The 25,886-nt window shown below is 39.3% G+C and overlaps 1 protein-coding gene across 2 annotated transcripts; it reads left to right on the top strand.

The window, feature by feature from the left end:
- The first annotated feature begins 11,219 nt into the window (after nucleotides 1-11,219).
- LOC146730103 (tripartite motif-containing protein 2-like) lies at nucleotides 11,220-24,684 on the top strand. 2 transcript variants are annotated; one of them, XM_085494253.1, is made up of 3 exons: nucleotides 11,220-11,604; nucleotides 11,726-11,897; nucleotides 22,236-24,684. In XM_085494253.1, the coding sequence occupies exon 3, from the start codon at nucleotides 22,297-22,299 to the stop codon at nucleotides 24,475-24,477; it is 2,181 nt and encodes a 726-aa protein (XP_085350379.1). In that variant the 5' UTR covers nucleotides 11,220-11,604; nucleotides 11,726-11,897; nucleotides 22,236-22,296; the 3' UTR covers nucleotides 24,478-24,684. The 2 variants fall into 2 exon arrangements, with proteins under 2 accessions (XP_085350379.1, XP_085350380.1); XM_085494254.1 differs by lacking the exon at nucleotides 22,236-24,684 and adding an exon at nucleotides 14,779-18,045 and having other exon boundaries at nucleotides 11,224-11,604.
- The last annotated feature ends 1,202 nt before the right edge of the window (nucleotides 24,685-25,886 follow it).

Genomic DNA, 25,886 nt, shown 5'->3' with positions numbered 1-25,886 from the left:
CAATGATGTTGTAACAAAGCATATTTGACGCTAATTGAAGGGTCGTCGTACAATCTAATCACCGGCCTCGATTCACATAGTTGTTTGTGCTGAGACAAGCTTCAAAATTATTCGCTGAAAAACATATATTTTGACAAACTGATGGAATTTGACCTTAGTTCAAAAAGAAAATACTAGGCTAAGATACATTAGAGCTCACGCGAATCAGTTTTCTCTGCAAGTTGTGAAATAAAGTAAACCAGAGTAGCGTCGATGATTTTCAGCCCTGAAGGACTTTGAATTGTTCATCGACTGGCCACCAAATAGTTATGGCTATAACTAAATTTGACACGTTTTTCATTTAAGCCCAATAAATTATTCATACATGTCAAGCTCTGTTCGATTTTTTCAGGGCATGTGGCCGTTTTTAGTCGAAAATATTTTTTTGTGGGAGCACTTTTGCGGTACGTATACGGTATAGACCGAGCTCATTCAATGATCGTGACTTAATTTTAAAAATTGAATGTCAAATTTTACCAGACGTGGACCGATGTGGATTCGATATCGTTATTTTTGGAATTAATCACTAACATTTCCTCGTTTCTCTGCTCTGTCAAAAGGAGTTACCTAGGCTTTTTTTCACGTAACTGTCTCATTAAAATAACAATATTACATCTAGAACAAGCACCCAAAACACGTAACAAGAAGTCCCAGTTCAGTTGCTTTCACGATACAAGTGTAATACAGCTATTAGATTTGAACTGTCGTTCAGAATGTAATAATAGTTAATACTAGTTGTATGTTCACACTTTACTATCAAAACCACCATTTCGACCACCCATGTGTCAGTTTTCAGTGTTTGGGCGAGCGGTCAATGTTTTCAATGAGCGAGCGAGCGAAAAAAAAACGCGATTAAAATGCGGTCGGTTTCCGGTCGGACAAGACCGCGTGGTCGGAAATTAAGCGATAAGCGGTCGATGTAAAAGCGGAAGGTTGGGCGAAATGAGTACTGTATGACCATGTTTCTCCGACGAAGTCTCGACTGACAATAATGCTGACAATGGACGTTAGATAAACACGCATTGTTTGCAACTGCAAGCTTATCCCCCGTTATATCAGAATCGTCAACAACAGAGTATACAGATAAGATGTTATCATTTAATTCCTTCCAAAGATAAACACTATGCAAATATCCACGAAACGGCAGTTGTAGTCTTTTCTGCTAGTGTTTTAAAACACTAATTTGAGCAACGTGATTTCGCAATTTCGATCTTTTGTAAACCTGGGATGATGTATCAAGGTCTAAAGTAACCGTTTTATCAATTTTTGAAAAATCAAGAAAAAAGTGAAAATTTCCCTTCTCGCTACCTTAAACATGTGTGTAAACTGTAAACCTGTTTAAACCAGTTTAAACTGGTTTAAACCTGCTGTGTAATCTGGAAACCTGTTAAAACAGTTTCAAACCATTTCAAACCTGTTGTAACCAGTTTAACTCCATCTAAGTCTGTTTAAATCGAATATTTTTTTCAGTCTAAACTAAACCATCTGTAAACTAGAAACTTATAATATAAATCAGTCCCTTCTCCAGAAACAGGTTCTTATTGGGATGGATTGTTGGGAGCACTTTTTTTTTCATTTCAAAATGAGGTTTGTTGGAACAGATAATTTTTTATCGAATACTGAAATAGAAGAAATTACAGACAAGATTGGAGCTGCAACTTCAAAAAATTTCATGTGATTTTTTAAAAAAAATTGTTTATTTTCCCCATCAATACCACAAGCATCTTTTCTGTTTCACAAAATCCAAGAATCAATATGCTTAGTAAATCATTTTTTTAGTGATCACTTATGTAAGTTAAAGATACAATATGGACAAAAACACATATTTTTTATTATTGCTGTTCAATACTCCATACTGTAGATCAAATCAGGCTTTGAATTTCCATAAACTAAAAATGTTTGATGAAAAATCAAATCCACTACTGTGGAATACTTTATTTTTTTGGCTTGGAATTTATTTTCGCTGAAGGGATGATTCCGTTCCGTACAAATAAAAATTAGCGAATATCCTTTTTTTTTCCTATATTTCAAATTAAACTCATCAAAAATCAGTGAAAATAAATTCCATACAAAACGCCCAAAAAGCCTTTTCAGCGAAAATTAATTCTAGCGAAAATAAAGTAATCCACAGTATTATACATGTGCAGTGAATGTACATACAAAAACTACCAGTGCACATGTGTATTAGAAAATGTCAGTGCATCATTGAACGAGTACTCAGACATGTGTTACAAGAAGTGCACCCTCAGGTTCTGATAAAACATTGTTTAATGTACCGGTAATATGCTTTGTTATACATCTTTCACCGCCATAAGTTACAGCGTCCTGTAAATTTGCGGTATTTTACAGGGTATTTTCATCCTACCATATTAGAAAATGTGAATTCCAAATATGGAATGATTAAGCTCCCTCTAATTGTAACGACAAACATGGCTGCCGATTCAATTCAAAGAAGTTCCCTGATTCTATTCTAACCATTTTGGATTTCGACATTCCCATAGTGTATTCTTGGAAGAAAAATATGTATATTAATAAGGTTATTACGAGAATATCTCAAAGTTTGCGTTCAGACAGTTGGGCATGCATCGACCTCCGCTGCACGTCGGTCGATACTGCAGCTGCACTGTCTTTGTGCATACTTTGAGGTATTCTCATAATAACCTTATAATATACAGTATTAGGAAAACAATATATTAAATATTACATGTCTTTGTCCATATTGCATCTTTAAGATGTTAATAGCTAGATCAACACTTCTGAGGACTATTATTAAAATTTTTCTAAAAAATTTCTATAGCATTATTTCATTGGTGTTTAGCAGAATTCTGGTTACTGGTTTGTGAAAATTAGCAGTCCTAAACGCATTGTTCAATCCATTTGAATGCATTTTTTTCCCTTCCAAAATTATGTTGCAATATTTCGCATATTTTTTTATGTGTTTTTATCAAATTTCTTTGTGAATTTTTGATCAAATTGACAAAATTGTTAATTGTGGAAATGTGTTGATCGAAATTTTGTGGAAAAAAAATCATGGAGATTTATTTTATGACTGGTGTGTTTGAGATTTTAAAATTTTGAATTTTTGGCAGCCATATTGGATTCAGATATGATTCTCTGATTATAAGTTAATAGTGGTCACACGCATTCAGTAGTGTTTGTTTCCAATAACATTATTAAGCATTATGACTTCATTAATTATTCGTGAAAATATTTGATTTTATAGACAGAAAATTAAACAAAAACTAAAAAAGTAATATTACTGTTATGGTGTTGAATTTCAGACAGCCATATTGGATTAAGTTTTCTGGCAACCAATTGAAATTGTCTTTTTTTGTTGATGTTTGTTTTCCACATTTTATCTGTTTCCCACCCTGTACTGCGTGTTCTGATTATGTCAGTTCCCTTTTTAATATGATCTCGTAATCGGAACATTTAACAATATTGTGGAGTATTCATTAGGTACATTTTTTTTCTAGTACCCTGAAAGTTTTGATTCTAAAATTACATTTCTACTGTAATCACACTTTGGCATTCATGTACCAGTATGGTTCCATAATCGTTTTGAACACAAAAATCAACTTTTTAATATTTTTGTTCACAAAATAAATCTATTCAAATTGTTTTTCGTCAAACAAATTTGATCAAGATTATCATTCAATGGTAAAATTGTTTGCATTTGGTCCAAACTTAACAAAGAAATTAAAAAAAATGAATTAAGATGTGATAAATGTTGCTCCAAATTATGCTGGGAAAAAAATATATGAATTCAAAAAATTAAAGGAAATACAGCACATCTGTAGTTTGATGAGATGTATTTGTTTTGAAAAAAAAATTCCAAGTTCTATGGGATTATTGTTTATATAGTAACTCTTATATAGGGAAATAAAGTTGAGTTACCATAGTTTCTGTTTGTCTGTTCCTTGTCTTCTTATTCTAGGGGCAGGGCTACGTCAAAACGTTCTATGTTGCTAAGACGTGCACCACTGTACCATGTATTTCTGTACGAGCTGCTGTGAAAACAGCTAAAGTCAAGAAAACAGCACAAACTAAACTATATTACAATCCTGAACAACCAAATTATCTATGTTGCACACGCAGGGGTAATCTTGTTACACTGTTCAGGAGAGTCTCAACAACTATCCCAAAGTACATTAATTTTTTGAGAGTTTTCGATCAATGTTTTTATTGTTTCTGGTAGCCAGCAAAGTCTAAACTCCCAGGGTTTATCAAAGATCAGTTGACTTGATTTCAAGCATTGTCAGACTGTTTAGAAATGCACTAAAAAGGACTACAAAAAGAAGGTCAAACAATGAGCAAAATACTTCTGCCTAATTAGAATGTTTTCTAATAGCATGTCATTTGGCATTGTTCAATTCACTACGTTCAATTACCCACCATAGACTCCAGTCAGTCAAAATGACTATTTTGAACAGTAGGCATTAATCGGCCAATGACGGAGAGATAGAATTTAAGTCAGGGGAAGCCCCATGACCCTAAGATTCTTTTTCCTTACGCCACGAACCCACGTGGCCGAGGCCATATGGTGGCGCCAATACGGCAGGCTAATCACTCTGATTTCTTCCCCGCCTCGATTGGAGATGAAATCTAGCGGGGCTCTGCCTGGATCGCTTGCTTTTTTCCTGTCTGGGTTGTTGCCGCTGGGCGGCATTGTAGCTAGTAGGATAAGTCATTTTTACCCTTGTGTCGTTTTCCCCTTTGTGTGTAGCATTTTTCACAACAAAGCAATAAAACTTAATCACTTGTTACTTGCGTTACATCACATTCGCTTCCCTCATGCATGTCATCTTCATTTTATGCTTGATCTACGTATTTAGAAATGAATAGATGTTATGACAGCTCCATGAATCACTGCTGCTTTTTGCCCTGACTGTGTGCAAGGTTCGGGGTCTTTGCCTTGAAGGCGTGTGTTTTTCACTGGAGTTCTGAGGCCTGAGATATTTTTTCAGAGCCATCAAAATCGCTGAGACTGACCACGTCCAGTAAAAATTGGTTAAAGTGAGTTGTGTGTTTGGCATGAGTGGAAAGTCCTCACACTCAGCTACCGGTGCTTCGCGTACCGGGACGTCGAGGAGGAGGCCCGACAGTGGAAGTACCAATATTTTTTCGACCCCCCCCCCCCACTGATCGGAGGGCATCCTCACAGTCTGTGTTTTCAGGCGGTGGTTTACCCGATTTTAACGGCTACAGCAAGGCTGTGCCCCTTGAGGTTTTTTCCTCCTAGGGGGCCCACTGGTCCCTTTGTAGATTATTTCTCACATGGTGTCGGGTTTGCCTCAGAGTTGAGGGCTTTGGTTGAAGGATTGTCGGGACAATTGCGTCCCTGGCAGACCGGGTAGATCAGGACCGGGTAGATCAGTCGCAGTCGGAGCAAGCTGTCTTCATTGTGGGCCCCGGTGGGCAAGCAGGAAGAAACACGAAAGCATGTTTGCATTCAAACACGTCTCTTCCAGGGAACCCCTATTCCCATCTGCGGCTCTCCCACTATTTTGGGTGAGGCCGAGGCTCAGGCTAATTGCACCGGGCCTCCTCTGGAGCCTCGGGCACTGAATGCCAATGGGGTGCTGGCAGCCAAGTCTTCGATCTTGGGGCAGGGCTTTCAGGGCAGGGCACACCTTGACCCCCCTACTTTCAGCCAGCCAAGGTTTGTCGTGTGGTAATGGTACAACGGTAACGAATTTATCCTTGTGTCCACTGTGGGTTTTGACTCCCTTCTTACCGACCCACGGGCGTCCCCAGAAGGAACCGACCCTGTCATGAGACGCACAGTCGAACACGCTCTCTCTCACATATTTAAAGTGAAAAGAGACACAGTTCGCTCATGTCCTAGACCAGGCGACACATTTACTGGTGGGCCACCGCACATCTAAGTGCGACATCCCCTAGTGTCACCTAGCTCTCTTGGCCGGGGCCACTACTGCGCAATGAGACACAGCCGTAGACGCGTGTGTTTTGCCGGAAAGCTGAGTCAGGGGTACATCCCCCACCTCAGTGACGCAGACTGGACATATTCGACCCTCTTCTTTCATGAATTGGTGGGTACAACCAGAACCAGAAATTTCAGATCGAATCCGCTAGCCAGTTGGCCCTGCCAGGGGTAAGCGAAGGGCACCCCAAGCACAGAATACACAACGCTCTGGGATGTCGTCCGCTAGCCAGAGTCAGCCAGGAGGCAAGCGCTCATACCCTTCCACGGGAGGGAAGAGTAGTGGCGCACCCCCAGGGAGGAAGGAGCCAGGTGGTGACTCCTTACCCTCCTCAGGCGATCGTCTACCCCAGCAGCGGAGGAAGCATGTTTTGACGCTTACCTCTGCAATTGGGAGGACAGGCATGTGTTCGGCGAGTGGCCAGGTCACAACTGAGTGACTACTTCAGGCCTTGGGGAACTCACCTCATGGGATAAGAGAGCACCCCCCTCACAACTGCCGAACCATGGCCACATATCCCTGTCGTACAAAGATTGCGCAGGTGTAGTCCAGTTTGGAGACAGTGAGTGACCGATCCCTGGATCTTTCCAGGTGGTGACATCCTGTTATGGGATACCACTGAAATCTCCATCTCCCCTGTCAGTGTCTCCCCTATTGGGCACCACCAGGGGACTCCTGCAATCAGGCAGAAAGTAGCAGTTTGCTGGGAAAAGGCGCCATACACAGGGTAGATCAGCCGGAACTAAGTCCAGGCTTCTACCCAAATGTGTTTGTAGTACCAAATCTACAAGTGCATCCAGTTCCAGGCTCCTCAATCGGATCCACATGGAGATGCCATTCGGGTTCTTCTCTCCATCCACTGTTTCGACTGGCTTGCCCCACAAGACTTAAGCGGGGCCTACCTGCACATACCGATACACCCAGCAAGTTGCCATCTCCTTCGAATTGCCCAGCTGGCCCAAGTATTCAAATTTCGGGTGCCCGTCATTCGGTTGGGCTCGTTAGTAAATCTACAATTCCCATCTCAACCCAATGCACAGTTGGTGTCCCTGGGCATGGAGTTTTGACACAGAGGTAAGCTTGGCTTAGCTATTTCAAGCGTATTGCTTAGCGCTAAGCAGCCTATCCCAATACCTAGTCAGCGTTCCCTCAGTGTCCCTTCAAGAACTAATGTGAATCATCGGAATGATGACCTCAGTTCAAAAGGACGTTTCCCAGGCCACACCATGCAGCCACCCGATATAACGCTTGTTATAACGCCGAGCTCTCCTATGGGAACTCGATAGGTGGGTTTTGATCTCCGACCAAGTGAAGGAAGCCCTGCCCTGGTGGTCCCACTCTCCACAGGTATGACTGTGGTAACAGATGCCACCTCCCAAGGTTGGGGAGCGCATCTATTGGACGAACAAGCCCAAGGATATGACCCCCGCATTAGTTTCGGGATGACCATATCAACCGGCTCGAACTGAAAGCAGTGTACTTAGCACTACCATGCTTTCTACCCGTAGTTCGAGATCACAGAGTCCTGCTCCGCACAGGCAATGCAGCGATGGTCTCCTTCAAGAAGGAGGGTGGACGTGTTACCCATATTTGTCAGTCCTAACGAAGCAAATCTTCCTTTGGTGCCTGGAATACAATGTGGAGCTAATCGCACACCACCTTGCAGGGGTTAGCGACAGTATGGCAGACGCCCTTTTAGGACGGCTCCGTCTCCAGAACATGGAGTGGCTGATTCCCCAGTGGGTAGCCTCCAGACTGTTTTGGCTGTGGGACGGTCCAGTTAGACTGGTTTACTGCTCCCAAGAACACCAAGCTCCCGACAAACATAACACTCCTGCCGACTCCTGGGCCAGGGTCGCTTTGCTAACTCCATGGACCCACTTAGTTGTGTACGCCTTCCCTCCCTTCCCACTAGTTCACCGAGCCCCAGAGAAAACTTCGACAGCATACTACAAACTAGCCCAGTGGGTATCACTTACATGCATAGAGGCTCTCAGTAGACCTGCACATATGAAAGCTTTATCTGAGTGGGCTGCCAACGTCCTGGCCAGGGCGAACAGGGATTCCACCAATGCGGCCTACATTTCTAAGCTGCGAGCATACACTGATTGGTGTAGCGGAAGGAAGATTGATCCATACCATCCCTCTATTGGCCAGATAGCAGGCTCCTTCGTCCACCTTAGCTACAGGTCGGCCTTGTCCCCCACCATTGAGAACATACAGGAACAAGACTAGCTGATTGTCCTATTATTAGGGACTATTTACTGCTTTCCAGATGCTGAGACCCCTACAAGGGAATCACCCAACTGGGACTTGTCGGCTGTGTTGTCCGCTCTACGCAGACCACCCTTTGAGCCTCTCCAATCAGCACCACTCAAATTTTTGATGTGGAAAATGGTCTTTCTACTTGCCCTCGCCTCAGGCTGGCGTTGACCAGAGCCAGGGGCATTGTCCTTCTCGGATGATGTACCGTCGTTATGCTGTATTAAAGACACGAATTGGGTTTCTTTCCTAGAACCATATCCCAGGACACGATCCCCACTCAATCGGCATCCCCCAGCTGTCAAAGTTTGTCGGCCCGGAGGGTCATAAGGAAATGCTTCTCTGCCCGGTTCGAGCACAGAGTTGCTACCAAACCATACTACGGATTCAAGACAGGGTGCCAGGCACATGTTTTTGGGTTATGACCCAGGCAGGCAGGATAGGGTGGCTTCCCCAACTTCCATAACCAAGTGTTTACTGCAACTGTATTTAGTGGTCTATAATACTTTAACTTCCGTGACACAGAGCTTGCAGAGACAGCTAGTGCTAGTGTCAGGTGCCCCCCTCGAGCATACACGGAGGGCAGGCTTCTGGAGAATGCAGAACGTCTTTATCAACTACCACCTAATAGACACCGAATCCATTGAGGAATTTCTTTAGGTTGGATCCCGTCGTAGCGGGTCAGTCTTGACCCAGCCCGAACGATCACAAGGGTCCCTGTGCATAGGCAATAAGTCAGTCTTGGCATTTTTTGTGGACAGATTTCTATACCATCATCACTCCCTGGAAGCTACCAGGGCCCGCTTTTCGGCCTATGCCCTCATGCAGAACTGTTTCGGTCTTTACTTCGAAAGCTTACTACTCCCAGAATTGGGTTGGGGTATAGGTTTCTCGGGACACAGAACCCTGTCACCGTAGCAGCATTTTGGCTTCTTGCTTCGGGGACAGCACAGGAAAGGTAAGACACCACCCCTTTTTGGTCTTAACTAAGATGTTGAGTTTATTGTAGTTTGTTTCATTCTGGACTGGGAAAAGACCTTCATCATTTTCTGTTTGCTCGGAAAACCCACCACCTATCGGCGTCTGACTCTGCCTACAGTTCAAAATAGTCATTTTGAACATAGTGAATTTAGGCTAGAGTGATTAGCCAGCCATATTGGCGCCGCCATATGGCCTCGGTCACGTGGTTTGTGACGTGAGGGAAAAGAATCTTGGGTCATGGGGCTTCCCCCTGACCTATATTTTATCTCTCCGTCATTGGCAGAATTGCTGATTAATGCCTACAGTTCAAAATAGTCATTTTGACTGACCGGAGTCTATGGTGGGTATGAACTATGTGAATAGGCGGGTTCGGAGAACCCTCTGCCTAAGTTTATTCTAGGATAGGTATGCTGATTTCTCTTGCAATATAAGCGCTACAATCATAATGCAACGCATGTTTGAATGTATTTTGCAGGTGCTGTATACATTGCTATGGGAACCAAATCGATCGCGAGATAGAGCAATGAATGTAATGCTGGTTTTGAAGATCTTTCATGTACAGAGATGTTAAGTTGTACATGGAAGTGCTGTCGAGGCAATTGCTGTTTCAGGGAAAATTGTCTAGGAAGGGCTTCAATTTCAGCGTTCATTATTAAGGTTATTCAACCTAGGAGAGAAACAATTAATTCGTGAAGTTAATGCGAAGCTACTTACAAGGAGGCTTGGCTCACCCACCCAAAAAACTATTTGGGGGTGCCCACCCGAAATCAGGCTTAAATGTGCCCTTCAAAATGCAGGAAATAGCGTTTCAAATGGTCTCGATTTGAGATCTTACTCCCAATGCAAATTTCCGTGCCGCCGCCTCTGGTCAGGTTTGTAGAATATGAGCATGGTCATTTATGTAACTGGATGTTCGTAACTCGAATAATTCAGTGTCTCTCTATGATACCCCTTTCATAGTATAACCATCTCATCTCTATGTAATTCGCCTAGTGTATCCTTCCACCCAATGCAACCGCTTTATCTCTACGTATCCCCATTCATCTAGCCCATAATGTCTCTGCTCTAGTAATAGCGGTATTTATAGTGTTAGTGGGGAAATTGATTGTGAAATTGATATACAAACAACAAAACGTCTCCTTTTGATACAGGCAAATGTTATTACATAGCTCTGCTGTGCGGATGAAATCGAAAAAAACAAACAAATGAAAAGTAATAAATTCAACAGAAAAACTAAAATGAGCACAAGTAAAGAAATGGATTCATTCACAGCGAATCAACATGAAGATTTGCAAATATTATCTAATCTACGTATTCAAACACTATTTTCAATTTCTTGTGCCTCTAGTGCTTTGTCATTATCAATATTAAAACCGTAAAATACTGTTGCTGCTGTGACTGACGACTGCAAAAATATCCAGTGATACTTGGTAGTAATTGATACTACTGTCATGAACACTAGCATTGTGTTCAGGGATCAGGAAACTTCGTCTCGATTGGCTGATGTCACTTACACATAGAGATACAAGATTCGGTTCAAATGAATACACATTAGTTCATTACAGCATGGAAGGTACTAACGTTAGTACCTTCCATGATTACAGACAGTCCAGCTTTATTTACACAAGCAGTCAGCCGAGGTAACCTCTCGGTGTGACGTTCTATCGTTCCCCGTACAAAAGTTTACAAACTCTATATTAAAAGTGAAATCTCTGAGGCGTGGCAGAGCAACCATGCGACCAGCCAATCGCTGCAGTCGTTGGCACGATCATGAGATTACCAGGGATGTGACTCATTTATTTTCCTTGCAAAGTTGCCACTACTAAATGCAATAAGTAAACAATCTATTTATAAAATTCTCCACCCTAAACATGCAAATTGTTGATTCTAAACAATAGTCTGACTATGTGTGAACCGAATGTGCGAACGGAAGTCGCTATCATAACACTACATTTATGTAAATACAGGGGCTATTACCGCTTGATCGCAGTGTTTTATACCAGGGCTCTACCTAATCACACTTTACGAATGTTTCACAGGCGAACAGCATCAGACCTCACTGTGTTGGGTTTGTAGCACCACGGAGGGCGCAATTCACGCAACATTGTCAGGTCAGTTTCACAATTAGTGTTATATATTTATGTGAAGAAAAAAAGGGCACTGACGGCACTGTTCATGACTTACTTGTTCCATGAATTTCTCATCGTTTAACGGAAGCCAGTAATGTGAAATATACCAAAACGAGGCTGTACTTTTATATTCCAACTAACGTAACCAAGGAAATGGTCTGTATCACAAAAGTCCCTTCAGTCTCCAGTTGTACTCTAATTGCAGTTGTTAAATACGTGAATCTAGCTGAATACTGAATTCCAGTCTGGTAAGCTTCAGTCATGCCACGTACGCTATTTCAGTGTTTTATAAGTAACTTGTCATTGTCTTCTCAAACAATTGCATTTACTTTCACGAGTAATCGACTGTTCTTGACTCATCTTTTCCAGGAATTTCTCATTGTTTAGCGGAAACCATTAATTTTAAATATACCAAAACGAGGCTGTTCTTGTTAATAATCCGTCAACCGTGGCTAAGGAACTAGTCTGTATCGCAAGTCCCTCCTGTCCAGTAGTACTCTAGTAATTGTTAAAACTGAATAGGAATTCAAGTTCCTTCCCGGTAAGTTTCAGTCATGCCACGTACAATCTTTTTGTTTCAGTGTTTGTTTATAAGTGAGTTGTCATTGTATGCCCAAAAATGTACATTCACTAGTAATCGGCCTATAGGGTAAATGCTAACCCTTTATAGGCTCCATTTGGTTTTAGCGGCACATAGGAGTACGCACAATATGGCGCTTCCACCGTACAACCTCGGACCACAACAGTCTACATATATATAACAAAGAAATGTGCATTCATCGCAACGTATGCACGAGATATTGGTGACCGCTCTTTGTTCCGAAAGCTGGTTTTCCGCGTGTTCAGGCGTTTATAAGTCAGGATTTGTCTAGTTTTATTTTTGTTTAAGTCCGTCAGCCAAACCCGGCCAGTGTCGGCAGTTACACTGGGCGTGGCAAACTACTAGTATTTAGGAAAAGTGCCACTGCTTCTCTCCGTGAACCATCAAATTACCATTAGGGGGAATTATTTTTACAGCGCTGGATAATTTATGGTTACTAGATAAGTCGCATTTAACCAACTAGCCCGAAACCAACTCGATTTCGTTTTCATTGTAAAATCCCCGGTGTCATTTCAACCATTTCAACGTAAAACAGTACTGGCATTGTAGATTTCCGATCCAGGGTTTTAGTGTTGTCGATTTCAACGTAAAAAGTGCCGATGGCGATGTCGATCCGTGGGCCATATATTTCCATAGGATTGCGGAGTCGCTCTTTTACAGCAACTCAACTATTCAACTAACTATCTTCGCCATTACCGAACTCATCATCACTCACAACTTCTTTTGACATAAATTATCTACATATTCAAATATTATCGACTGTGTTCAAGTCTGTTTACTGAGAAAAAAACTCACGTTTCTCCTGAACAAATATACCTGTAATATGGAAACCAGAGTTTTAAAATGTCCAGTGAAATTTCCGCCCACACTATGTCATTGTCTGCCGTGATCAAAATGGCATGACCCGACGACCCACGTTTAGTACATGTATTCACGGCTACTAAAAACCGTGATGTATTTGGCAAATTAAGTTCGGGCGTTTTGGTATCGGGCGAGTTGGATTAAATCCTGGATTACCACACATATGGCAAGTGCTGAGCGGTATTTACTTCGCCGGGTTCGCCACCCACTGGGTTCACCTGGCGACCTCTCATGCAGCACGCCAGTACGATAGCATCGTTATCATGTACGCACGTTAGGTACACACGACGTTGCAGTATTATTAAGACCAACAACTTGCATGTTTAAAGTACGCATTATAAACATATACAGAAATGTTAGAAATACATTGTTTACTGAATGTATTCAGTAGTGGCAACTTTGTGATGCTTTAACCGTGAGACACGTCCCTGGGAATCACGTGATCGCCCAACGACTGCAGCGATTGGCTGATCGCATGTTAACTCTGCCACGCCTTAGAGTGTTATTGTAGAGTTTGCAAGACTTTGTAACAGAAGGAGATAAGTGGGCAGTGCGGCGTGACACCAGCTGACGGTTCGGATGAATAAAGCTGGACTATATGTAATGAACTAATGTGCATTCGTTTGGGTTGAATCTGGTATCTCGACTAAGCGGGTCAAAGTTCTCCGAACATAACACCGTGTTCACAGCAGCACTATGACGTAAATTTCCATTAAAGATTTGAAGCGAAAGTAAAAAAAAAACTCGTGCATGAACATCATGACATTAATTAAGTATATGTGTAATGCAAATCCATTTGAAACATATTTTTAATTACCACGTCGTTGTCTCTATCAATATCTTTAAGGAAAATTAGGGTACCCCCAAAGCAGTTTGGTTCAGAAAATGCCTTCCCAATATGGATTAAAAAATATGCCCTCTTTAATAATTTTCATCTTTCCCCACTGCATGTGGTGCGTGCACCCCCTCCCACTACCGAACGTTTTGTCTAATACTAACAGCTTTTGCACTCACAGACGGAAAATGACAAGAATGGTCGTTACGATGGCTAATGGGACGGAGGTTCAAATCTCTGAAGGATTTCTGAGTGTAGCGAACGTAAACATTGACAACAATACATATGCCGTAGTGAATTTCGGGAGTTGGTTAGTGGTTCATTGTAAACTACCTACTATATGAATATAAATACCCACCCAGACGCTCAAAAATTCTTCCTCCCTGCCGCCAAAATATATTTTACTGATGTATATACTAGTATTGTGCTTCTAATCTCATTCTATAGGTTACAACTTCGGACATAATGGAGATTAGCAAACAGGTTGTGTGTTGGAACCAATTTTATTATTTGAATGTATTTTGTTTTATTTCTTGTTCCTGGTGTTGTGTGTTGTCAATGTCCTTCTAACATGTTGTTGTCCAATCTTCGGAAAACAATGTACATGGTATTTCAAGTTTCCAGCCTTAGTTTTTGGTGATCATTGTTTCTGAACTAAATCTGGAATATTTTCCGTAGTATTGTGTAGAGTATTGTATACATGATGTTTTATTAAGTTCAGTCATCCGTTTTTTCATAAAGTCAGATTGCATTTAGTTATCATTAGGATAGGCCAATAAACATACAGTCACGAGGTCATAGATATTTCTCGTTACTCACCTAGCAGTAGCACCTTTGTTGAATGGCACTGGCTAAGTTTTGCTGGCGGACAAAAACTAAGCTGAACAAAACTACAAAGTCCAGCCGTCAAGCGCCTAAAAGACGTGAAAAACAGCTTTCGAAACATAGGGCTTATGGAACATAGGCATGTCAATATTACATGCTTTTTCACTGTAGATAACCACTGAACAACATTGTGTGAAAGTTTGATTCTTCTGAATTTACGTAATCATGGGTGTTCATACCGTGTTCCACATATGTGTACATAGACATATTATCACTCATATTGTGCACATTCTTTTGCAGATATTTAGCAATCTCAGCAAAGACTTTTTGGCTGACAAACTAACGTGATATGGCTACAAAATCCCCAGACACCCACGAAGAACTGTCAGAGCAATTCTTAAAGTGCAGTATTTGTATGGAACGGTTTAAGAATGCAAGAATACTACCATGTCATCACTCTTTCTGTACAACGTGTTTGGTGGAGTATGTTGGGAGTGATTCCTCATTCCGATGTCCGCTGTGCAAGGAGGAATGCCACGTACCTGGGGACGGGGTGACTGGATTACCATTGTCGGTAACAGTAAATGGCATAGTTCAACTCATTAACGGGAATACAAGTTACGCATACAACAAAGACGAAACAGGGGAGGATGTGACTTGGGAAAGATGTGAAAGTTGTCAAGAAGGCCAACAAGTAAATAAATGTATTGAGTGTGACTTAAATATTTGCAAGACGTGTTCAAAATCACATGCGAATATCCCAGCAACCAAGGCCCACCGCATCCTTGGGCTTGAAGAGTATGATATCTTAAAATCCACTGATAAAATGCTAGTCCCTCCTGAAGCTGTCTGTACAGCTCACCGTGGTGCGCTAGAACTCTTTTGCACTACATGTGAAGTTCCCGTGTGTCAAAAATGCGTGAACGACGATCACCAATCACCTCAACATGCAAACATAACAATGGTAATCTATGCAAAGCAGCTGGAAGGCGAAAAAGAAGGAATAATTAGAAGAAAAACAAACCTTCAAGAAACACTCAAGAAGTCCGCTGACGTGTTGCAAGAACAACAGAAGCAAATCCAGACACACGTGGACAAAACAAAGGAACAACTATCAACTGAGGTGGAGAATGAAGGTCGGTCGCTTCTGAATGAATTGACAGCTAACCATAGACAGGCGGAAACCATCATGGAGGAAGAGGTAGAACAACTAGAAACAAAGGAAAAACTTGTCCAGTCTAGGCATATTGCTATTGAAGGTTTTTTAAATCATGACACTTGCCCTGTTACTGAAGATTCCAGTGGTTGTGACAAGTCAATAGGAGAAGTCATTGATAGTGCTTTCCCCAAGCTATCACTTCGTAAAATTACATTAGAAGGGAAGCTTGGAATCATACAGTCTGGTCTATTGGAAACACACAAAGAAGGTCCAAAAAGCATAGATAGTTCAGAACTTGTGTTGTACATTTCATCACTCCCAGCAAAAATTAAAGCTGGCGAGACTGTGCGATTTACAATCCGAGGGAGAATTCCAAACAATAATATTGTTACACTGCGAAGTATAAAAGCAACAATGTCAGGGAACACTGATGTGAAAATGAATAACGTGTTTGACGTACAAGGAGACTACAGAACACTAACGGGGGAATTCAAATGCATTAATCAAGGACGTTATGAACTACAGGTTAAATTACAGGGCAAACATATCAACGGCTCACCCCACTTTGTAAATGTACTCCAAGCTTGGGAAAGAAGCAGTCAATTTTACATCACAGGTTATGTTCAAAATATGTGTGTTGATCGACATGGTAACTTTATATTTGCCCAACCTAATAATAATAGATTAGTTATTACAGATAGCACAGGTAAATGGAAAGATGATATTCAGTTGTTCGGTTTTGGGAATCCATTCTCCCCTGTAGATATCGTAGTAACCAATGACAATACGTATGTTATACTAGATAAAGGTAATAATCAAGTAGTTGTGTGTGACAAGAAGATTAGATGTTTTGGAAACCATAAACTTTGTAATCCAGGTCATATCGCCTTATATGAGAAGACGGGGGTTGTTTATGTGAGTGACGACACAACTGTTAAAGTTTTTGTCTATGAAAGTGGTAATTATGAAACATCATTTAGTGTGTATGATACAATCAACACATTGACTGTTAACAGTGACGGGGTATTATATGTCCTCAATGGCAACACAGTTAGTAAATACAGCTCTGATCATACAAGACTATCTAATATCTCATTGGATTATGCTTATACATATTTGGCACTCGATAAGAATAATGACATGTATTTTACTAAGAATTATGAGATTCTTAAATGTAATCCACACAATAAGCCAATATGTACGATTAGGGGCAGCTACTACTACAACAACAGCAGTCCTTATTTACTATATGTCACAGACGAGGATAATTGCAAAATTATTGCAGCTAAGCAAAATTTCGACAGTTTATTAGGGGAGATATTTATGTAAATATAAAGCAAGAAATGATTGACATAACGTATTATAAAAAGAATCACTTTTGTCTTAGTGTTGTTTTATTCAAGGAGCAGAATATGTATCCATAATTATAGTTTTATCACTGGTAGAACATTAAAGTATATAGTTTAATCAGTGCACTTAGTACATTTAAATCTGCATATATTGCATAGCTATGCGGGTATTACCGCTGCTTATTGTGGTTGGATCATTTATAAATTTATAACATATTGGCATATTGCTACATGTTTTCCATATGATTTAAAAATTATTTCAATCTTGTTGATTTGATTTATTGATCAGTTATTAGTATATTTATCAGAGATTTATTGTTATAGTGTATAATTAATTGGTTAATTATAGTAATTGTATGATGGTGTTTAATTTAATCCAAAAGTTTGACTATATGTTCAAATGTGACAATCAAAATTAAATAGATATAGAAAATAACTCTTTAAAATTAAACCGCATCTTCTGATATGCAAATCAAATATTTGTTTTTTTTATCTCACTTTGACTCCAAGCGATACTGATATCGTCTCATAAGAGATGTTTTCTTGTTTGGCTTTGTATGGTGATGTGTGCATATATTATACTTTCATTTCACTTGATAAGAGAAACTTGATACTAATCAGATCTTTTATTAAAACGTATGATTTTTTTCCAGGTAAAATGTGTTTAGTTAAACCATAAAGGTAAAATGGCAAATTGAGATTTTCATTCCAGTAGTTGTATGTCATAGTTTGCTATTATTGACTTCCAAGCTTAAATGAATGGTTTACTTAGAGCTTTCACTCGATTATCTGATTAAATGGTTGTGCTGTACACCAATTTTGTTTTCGTGTGATTATCAAATTTCAATATTGTAAGTATTATAAATTATTTTGTACAGAAACCTTGCATGTTTTTTGCAAGATACAGCATTGTTACTTATTTGAAAATCGCGTTACGTCATGATTGTAAATTAGCTTATTAGGTATTCTGATTATGCCCGACGTTAATATTGTTATCGACGCAGGAAGATTGTTGAAAATGAAACTCGAGAGAATAAATACCCGACTCACCTGAAATAACACATTTCTCGTCAATAATGTGTCAATATAACATTACATTACATGCGTGGTTACAATTTGTACATGACCCGTTACATCAAATACTGCAGGGTGACACAGACCTGGAATTGCTGGCTGTGCTTTATTCCGTTCACAATTAATAATTTAGTCCTCACACATTCTGGTAATAAACTGACGAGAATTTTGAAATGTTCAAAATTGTGGTCACTACAAATTTAGCAACCGGTCGTGAACTATGCGCAAACTGTTCGTGAACTCGTCGGGACGATGCGTGGCAGCGCGCGCCATGCCACGACTGCCACGAACTGCCACGAATAATTCACGAACAGCTCACGTCGAGTTCGCGAGTAGTTCACGACATGTTCACGAATTGGTGCCTTTTCACTTATACGGTCACGTGTACTTCACGCATTGGTGACACGAGCAGTTCACGACGAGTTCATGACTACTGGGCGACAGTTGCGCTCGCGTAAGTGCAGGGGTATATAGAGGCTTCCTAGAGATTCCATTCCTGAGATCGCCAGCGAAGAGGCAACTTATATCACGAATTAGTATAACCATCTCATCTCTATGTAATTCGCCTAGTGTATCCTTTCATCCAGTGCCTAATGTCCATGCTCTAGTAATACCGTTAAATAATAACACATGCTTGTGAGAGTAATATCACGATTTGTTGCCTGCCCAAGAGATGGTGGTCATGATAATAATATTGATGATGCCAGAGCCGAGGCGAGGGCATCATCAATATTATGGTTATGCTCGAATAACCACGTGTTATTTATTTCATCACATCGAACGGACATCCACCATGACAACCACAGCTACCATACACCACCTACACCCGCTCTCCCACAAAATAACAACACTTATATTTGAAGTATGCAATATTTTATTTTATCTATTATAACAAGTTTTACATTACTCAATAACATACATAATTGTTTGCTGAAAAAAACTGCAAAATACACTCAGTAAATGCTATTTTCAGCCACGGATACTCTTTTTAGTAACCGTGTTTCAGCAGTGTGAATCACTCAATATACCGAGAATAACATTTTCGAAATAATTGAGAAATTCACAAACGCAAGTTATTTAATCACTCGCCAGATAAAAATGTCAGAGTGTAGTGGAAGTGAGATTATTTCTCACTAAAGAACCACACCTATTCACAAGAAACACAGCTTTTGAGCGCTTTTGGTTAGCATCGGCGTGGAATGCTTAAAAATGCTTACAGCGTAAAATGCGCCGCAGCGAATCCGGCTGCGACGTTTCAGTGGCGGCTTTGCCGTACATTTTTGCATCATATAAAAAATACCTTAAACAGTATCTTACTTAGTATCCATTCTGGCACGTTCGCTGTCTATTTCGGATCTTTCATCCCTGCTGCTACAAAAACATCTTGACAGTTGACACTGAGGGCACTGTTCATGACTCACCCTTTCAAGGAATTTCTCACCGTTTAGCAGAAGTCATTAATTTGAAATATACCAAAACGAGGCTGTACTTTTTGTTCACTTTTTGATGTTCCAACGAACGTAACTAAGGAACTGGTCTGTATCGCAAAACTCCATTCAGTCTCCAGTAGTACTCTAATGGTATTTGTTAAATACGCGAATTTCACTGAATAGGAAGGAATTCAAGTTCCTGTCTGGTAAGTTTTAGCAATGCCACGATCTCCTTGTTTATTCGTTTATTTATAAGTAGGATGTCATTATCTGCTTAAATTGCATTCACATTTACTATTAATCCACTTACAAGGTATATGCTACAGTATTCACTGCATTTGTTTTCTGTGACCAATCAGTCGCAGTACACAATGGCGCCTCCATCGTACGATCTAGCTCGAGTCACAATAGTCCATGTTTTATTAATGAGAGGTGCCTTCGTCGTCGCGCTACGTATGCACGAGATATGTGTTCTATTCTCACAAACAATAGTTCATAGTAACCAATATGGCGGATTTCAGTTGTTACCCAGATTACTACAAACACAACAGGGACGCTACTGGTGATTGAAACGCATTGACTGGCGCAAAGGAGTCAAAGATCGTGCTTGCCACGGGGGGGGGGGGTTGTAGTGGGAGTAGTGATAAAATCATTGCTTTGTCAAATTGATATATTGCGACAGAGCCATTGCTTTTGCATGGACTATTGCACAACACCCACACAAAGGTGCTTAGTAACCAATATGACGACGATTGTTACCCAAAACAGTAACCGACACGCTGCGTAATTGAAACGCTTTGAATGACTTTGAATGTCCCTTTTTAGAAAATATCTCGGTCCTGTGATTGCCACTGGGTTATTGTTGTGAGGTGTGGGGGTTGCGGATAAATAAATTTTTGTCAATTTGACACATGTGCAAGATATGCTGGCATCTTGCAAGAACTGTGCCACAATGTATAACTTTCCCCTCACACATATTCTGTATACGACTTTAAGACACGACGTTTTTGCTGAAAATTAGTTAACATCGACACCTGTGAGGAAGGGGGAAATAACAGAATATCACCAAAACAAATTTTACAGGAAGACTATCGCGGTTCATATAAATCAGTATTTAAATATATCATTTTCTACATCTATAATAATGTAAAAAATGTAAAAATACTGTTTCTGTGGACATTAGCATTTCCTCTATATTGACTTTTTAACTGGTTTAGGAATTATTTCATAACCACGTGCTACTATAACCTAGAGGTTTGATCCATTTGCTTTGAAATTTATCATTATTATACCTCATGACCATGACAACCAATCAGATTACCGTATTAAAGTTTAACATTTTTGTATGTCTACCTTCCTCCTCAATTTACCTGATTTACGCCGATAACTTGTTAAGAGAACACGATACGCGGCAGTATTTGTGAACTGATTGGTTTGCCAGGTTTACGTTCACTATTTGACTATCTTATTGGAAATAAAAACTAGGATTTTGTAGCGATTTCACATGATTTTTAGTCATGCTTGTCGTGCGTTCGCCAGCGCGCTCAGCTACGCGCTTTGAGACATTCGAACTGCGATTGCGATTGCGTCAACCTTAATAATCTGAGAGTCGTTGGCTCTGCCGTGTGACGGCATCGTTTTGTTTGATTTGTTGCGTATTTTGTGTGTTTTGACAGTATATTGACACATTATGTACAATGTATTTGTTGAAAGAGAATGGTGTTGACATAAACCTATACTCGAGCAGTGTTCAGCTCCGTGTGCAGCTCGTTTCAGTGTTCTACATGTAATGCGAACTGGGACGCAATGTAGCGTATAGCTGCGCACAGAATGGCGCAGGATGTTGTTGCAAAAATCAATTCTTTGTCAGACTGAAGCTGTTGAAATTAAGTTTATCAAAACTACCATACAAGTAAAAAGACGTTCTTGATAAAACTTAATAGAATTCAATCACTGCTCTTGAACTCTTTCAACTTGTATATTTGTGTTTATACAGGCATTCAGATCTACAAGCGTGAACTGAAGTTTGCCATGACGAGTGCCATAATTTATGTTTTAAGTTTTATTTGGTATACATACAGTTTTATAGACCCTCAGAGCCCATTGACAATGAGCTCTTCGGGTCACTAAAACTGTATGCCTACCTCTGTTGGGATGTACATTTGTATAGTAATAAACCTTAAACAGTATAACATGCGTCGAGTAGTATGCGCCAAACAACAATATTTATTCTGTTTTATATGTGATTAATAAGTCATGTGATTACACTGGTGCCTTTAATTCAGTGTTTGAAGATCCATGGTCCATACCATAATTGTGACCATATTTTTTGTGTTTCCTGCCAATTCTAAAACAATTAAAATTACCCATACAATCTTTTAAAACATGGAATGTCACCAAATTATTAATTTTATTAGAACATTGTTCAAATAGTGCTTTATTTGTAACTGATAGTTATGATAAATGCGCATTTCAACCCAAAATAACTGAAGACAAGTATTTGTTGTTGTTTTTTTGTTATAAACTTGGAATAATCTCATTGGACAATTATATTTAAGAAATAAATTATAAAAATATTCTTTTATTTGGTCGATACACGTTTGCCTACATTTTATTCTCTGGCATAATGATTTGAAAAAATGTTTACTCACTGGGTCATTCATTACCTATGTTTTATATATAGTATTCTTCATTTCATCATATTGGTATACGATATTATTTGACTTTTATTTTACTCGCTCACAGGATTGAAGTAAATTGACACTGAAATCAACCAACAATCAAGGAACACAACACTGTAGAGACCATGGCCGCTCGGTTCCCAGAAACACAGGACAAAATAACAGAACAGTTTTTGAATTGCAGTATTTGTATGGAACAATACAGAAATGCCAGACTCTTGCCATGCAGTCATTCATTCTGTGAAGAATGTTTGGTAAAGCACGTGGGACAAGAACAAGTATTCGCTTGCCCACTATGTGCAGAGGAATGCTGCGTTCCAGTGGGAGGTGTAAGTACATTTAAACCTTCAGTTACAATTAATGGTATTATTGAACTTATGAAAAATAACGATACACCTTCTACAAAATCCGACAATGAAGAAGCGAGTACTGAAGATATACAGTGTACACGCTCAACAACAGGATTAAAATCATGTGAAAGTTGTCTTGAAGGGGTTCAAATAAATAGATGTATTGAATGTGCATTATGCATCTGTAAGGTATGTTCTAAAGCACATGGGATTATACCTGCGACCATTCACCATCGACTGCTCAATATTGAAGAATATGAGTATATAAAAGACAATGACACTAGCCTTATTCCGAAGACGTGTTTCTGTGAGACGCACTCTAATGTAGTTTTGACACACTATTGTACTGTGTGTGAAGTACCTGTATGTAGTGTCTGTCTAAACGATGGCCATGCAAGACCTGGACATATTTCAGTGACATTATGCACACAACTCGAGAAGTTAGATGCAGATAGAAATGCTTTGAGTCGGCAAGAAACTATGCTTCACCGACAACTGTCAACAATTGCCAGCAAATGTTGCGAGCAGGCGCGAAAGATACGAACGTACGCATCTACAATGCGTAAAAAACTGTCCGATCACGTGGACAAAGAGGAAAAGGTCTTGCTGGATACGTTGAAGTCGAGGCAAAAGCAATCTGAATTGAGCATACAGCAGGAAATCAACAAGTTACAGTCAAAAATAAAAATGAGCAAAGCTCGTGTGAGTGCACTTCAGTCGTTCATGCCAAGCAAGGGAAACACAAAAGCTGATGTACCAGCTGCAGACAAGCCAAATGTAGTAGCTGCTCCTGTTATAACAGCTACACCCATTCAAATGCCGACAATTGAACCACCAGCATTTTATCCCGACGAACTGACCGTGCATGGCAGTTTGGGGTATGTACAATGTAATACTAATAATGTCTCATCAACTGCTGTTTCGGAGAATGTCCTTGACGCCTGTGAACTTATGCTTGATACAACCTCATTGACTGAAGAATACAGAGTAGGTGAAACAGTTTACTTTTCAATTAGAGAAAGAAGGGACGGCAAAAGAAATATTGTAGTTGCCAAAGGCTTAAAAGGCATCGTGAATGAAACGTATAAAAATCTATGTAAGAAGGAGCACATTCAAATAAGTAATTCATTTGAGTCACAAGGTAAATATCGAACACTGTGGGCAAATTTTCAATGTAAACAAGCAGGGAATCATACAATAAGCGTGTGTGTTAATGGCATTCATATTCATGGATCGCCATACACTTTAAATATACTTCCCGAATGGAAACAAATCCAAAGCATCAAAGTTGATAAAGAAATTACCAATGTGTCTGTGGACAAGTTAGGTAACATCTTACTTGCTCACCCACAAAAGAACAAAGTCGAAGTGTTAGATATCAAAGGCAATCATAAAGAAGATATTCTATTATTCGGTTTTAACAAACCTTTCACACCAACAGCAACAGCTGTAACAAATGATAACACGTACTTATTCACAGATGAAGCTAATCATCAAGTCGTTGTACTTGGGAAGAGTGTGAGATGTTTTGGAGAGTATAAGCTTAGTGCGCCCTCCATAATTGCTTTAAATGAGAATGTGGGTTATGTTTATGTTGTTGATAAACCACGACCGAAAAAAGATAAGATGGAGATTTTTAGATATGCGGATGGTAGTCATATAAAATCGGTTACTTTTTCTTCTAAAGGTCTTGTCAATATTTCTTCATTGGCAATTGACAGCCAAGGGGTGGTACTTATTTGTTTTAGTAAATTCGTACAACGATTTGATAAATATGGGGAGTATCTGTCCAAGGTAAATCTAAATAATACTTCGGATCATATTCGTTCAATGTACATTGGGATCGATAAGTATAACAATATGTATCTCACTGACATGGTGTATGATATCACAGAAGAAAGTCATGGCGTATTATATTACCCCCCCCCCAAAAAAACACTACGACTTATACATTAAAGAAGTTCAATGACCGAGAAGAAAGTGTCTGTGTTCTATATTCCATAAAAACTAGAGATCCCGTTCCTATAGTCAAAGCCATAGTCATCACAAAGGACACCCCATGCAAAGTAATTGTTCTTGAAGAATCGAAATTGATTGTGTATAATTAAATATGCACGCATAATTCAGAATAATTATAAATACGTTGAATGGAAAGCTGAATAGATTGGGTTAAGTTTGGATGAAATTTAACAGACTCTGCTGTTCAATTCAATCAATTTATTAGAAGTACATTTGTAATCAATAATGAAGGGTTTTTTTGCGAAATCATTAGAATCCTTTTTATCTATATTTATCTAATATTATTTGTTCTATACTTCAATATCTTAAACTTGGGAAAAGGTATTGGAAAACTTTCTCTAATCAGTAAGATATTATATGGACGCCGAGGTATACAACCAAACGGTGACTGAGACTAAGATTTAACTTTTCTTTATTTTACATCTATATATTAGCCACGTGACTTATTTGTTATATTATATATGTCAATAAGAGACAGTACCGCCCGGAATTTGCGTGTGAGTATTGTTGCTTTTTCATTTGAATTTCATTGTCTTTAAAAATTCAAATTTTTTTTTTTTCCGCACTCGTTGTTGTTCCTGTTTTATTTCAAAACAAGATGCTATGTCACACTATGTTAACATTTATAAACACATAACCACATACAATTTTCCAGTATGAGAATAAGAAGAACATTAATATTATTGAGTTGATTTGTAAAATTAATTTGTACATTTTATTTCAAGCTTATTAGTTTAACGCAAACACGAATCACTGTGTGTTCCCAGGGAAGTTACAATGGTGAATACGTTTAACTCAGTATAATGTTATAATGTGCAGCGCCCTCATAGTCAAAAATTTGAGCGGTTCATAAATATGTGCATTATATTGTTTTCTATTGTTCTCTACACGAATAATTGCCACAATAATTCATGTTTTCAAATATCAACGCATATAAACAGTTACATGTATTGTATATGAATTAGTAAAATGCAACTTTCTTGGACACACGAGTGTAATGTATCAGAGCCTATGCAACAACAATAAAGCAAATACGTAACTACTGTTTATTTTCGTAATGTTAAATTTCATTGCCGTTGGAGGTGTAACAAGTATTTTTTTGTATTACCAACGTACTGTATACATATTTCAAGAACATTCTAGTGCTTGATTTGTATTATTTTCAATTTTATTTAGAATTTATTTGATCATGATATAAGTAATAATAAAACTGGTCAATAGTAATACTTTATTGTATAAACTTTGTTTATTATATTGCCCTGGACCAATTATACATTGGGTTATGCACGTTTAAGTGGTATGACGTAATACAATTAATTGCATTTGTTTGAAGTAACATTTGTGTG

The sequence above is a fragment of the Saccoglossus kowalevskii genome, chromosome 20, assembly GCF_978046115.1.
Source record: "Saccoglossus kowalevskii chromosome 20, keSacKowa6.1, whole genome shotgun sequence".
Classification (NCBI taxonomy): domain Eukaryota; kingdom Metazoa; phylum Hemichordata; class Enteropneusta; family Harrimaniidae; genus Saccoglossus; species Saccoglossus kowalevskii.
The sequence above is the reverse complement of the archived record's forward strand: the minus strand, read 5'-3'. Positions and strand labels throughout refer to the sequence as shown.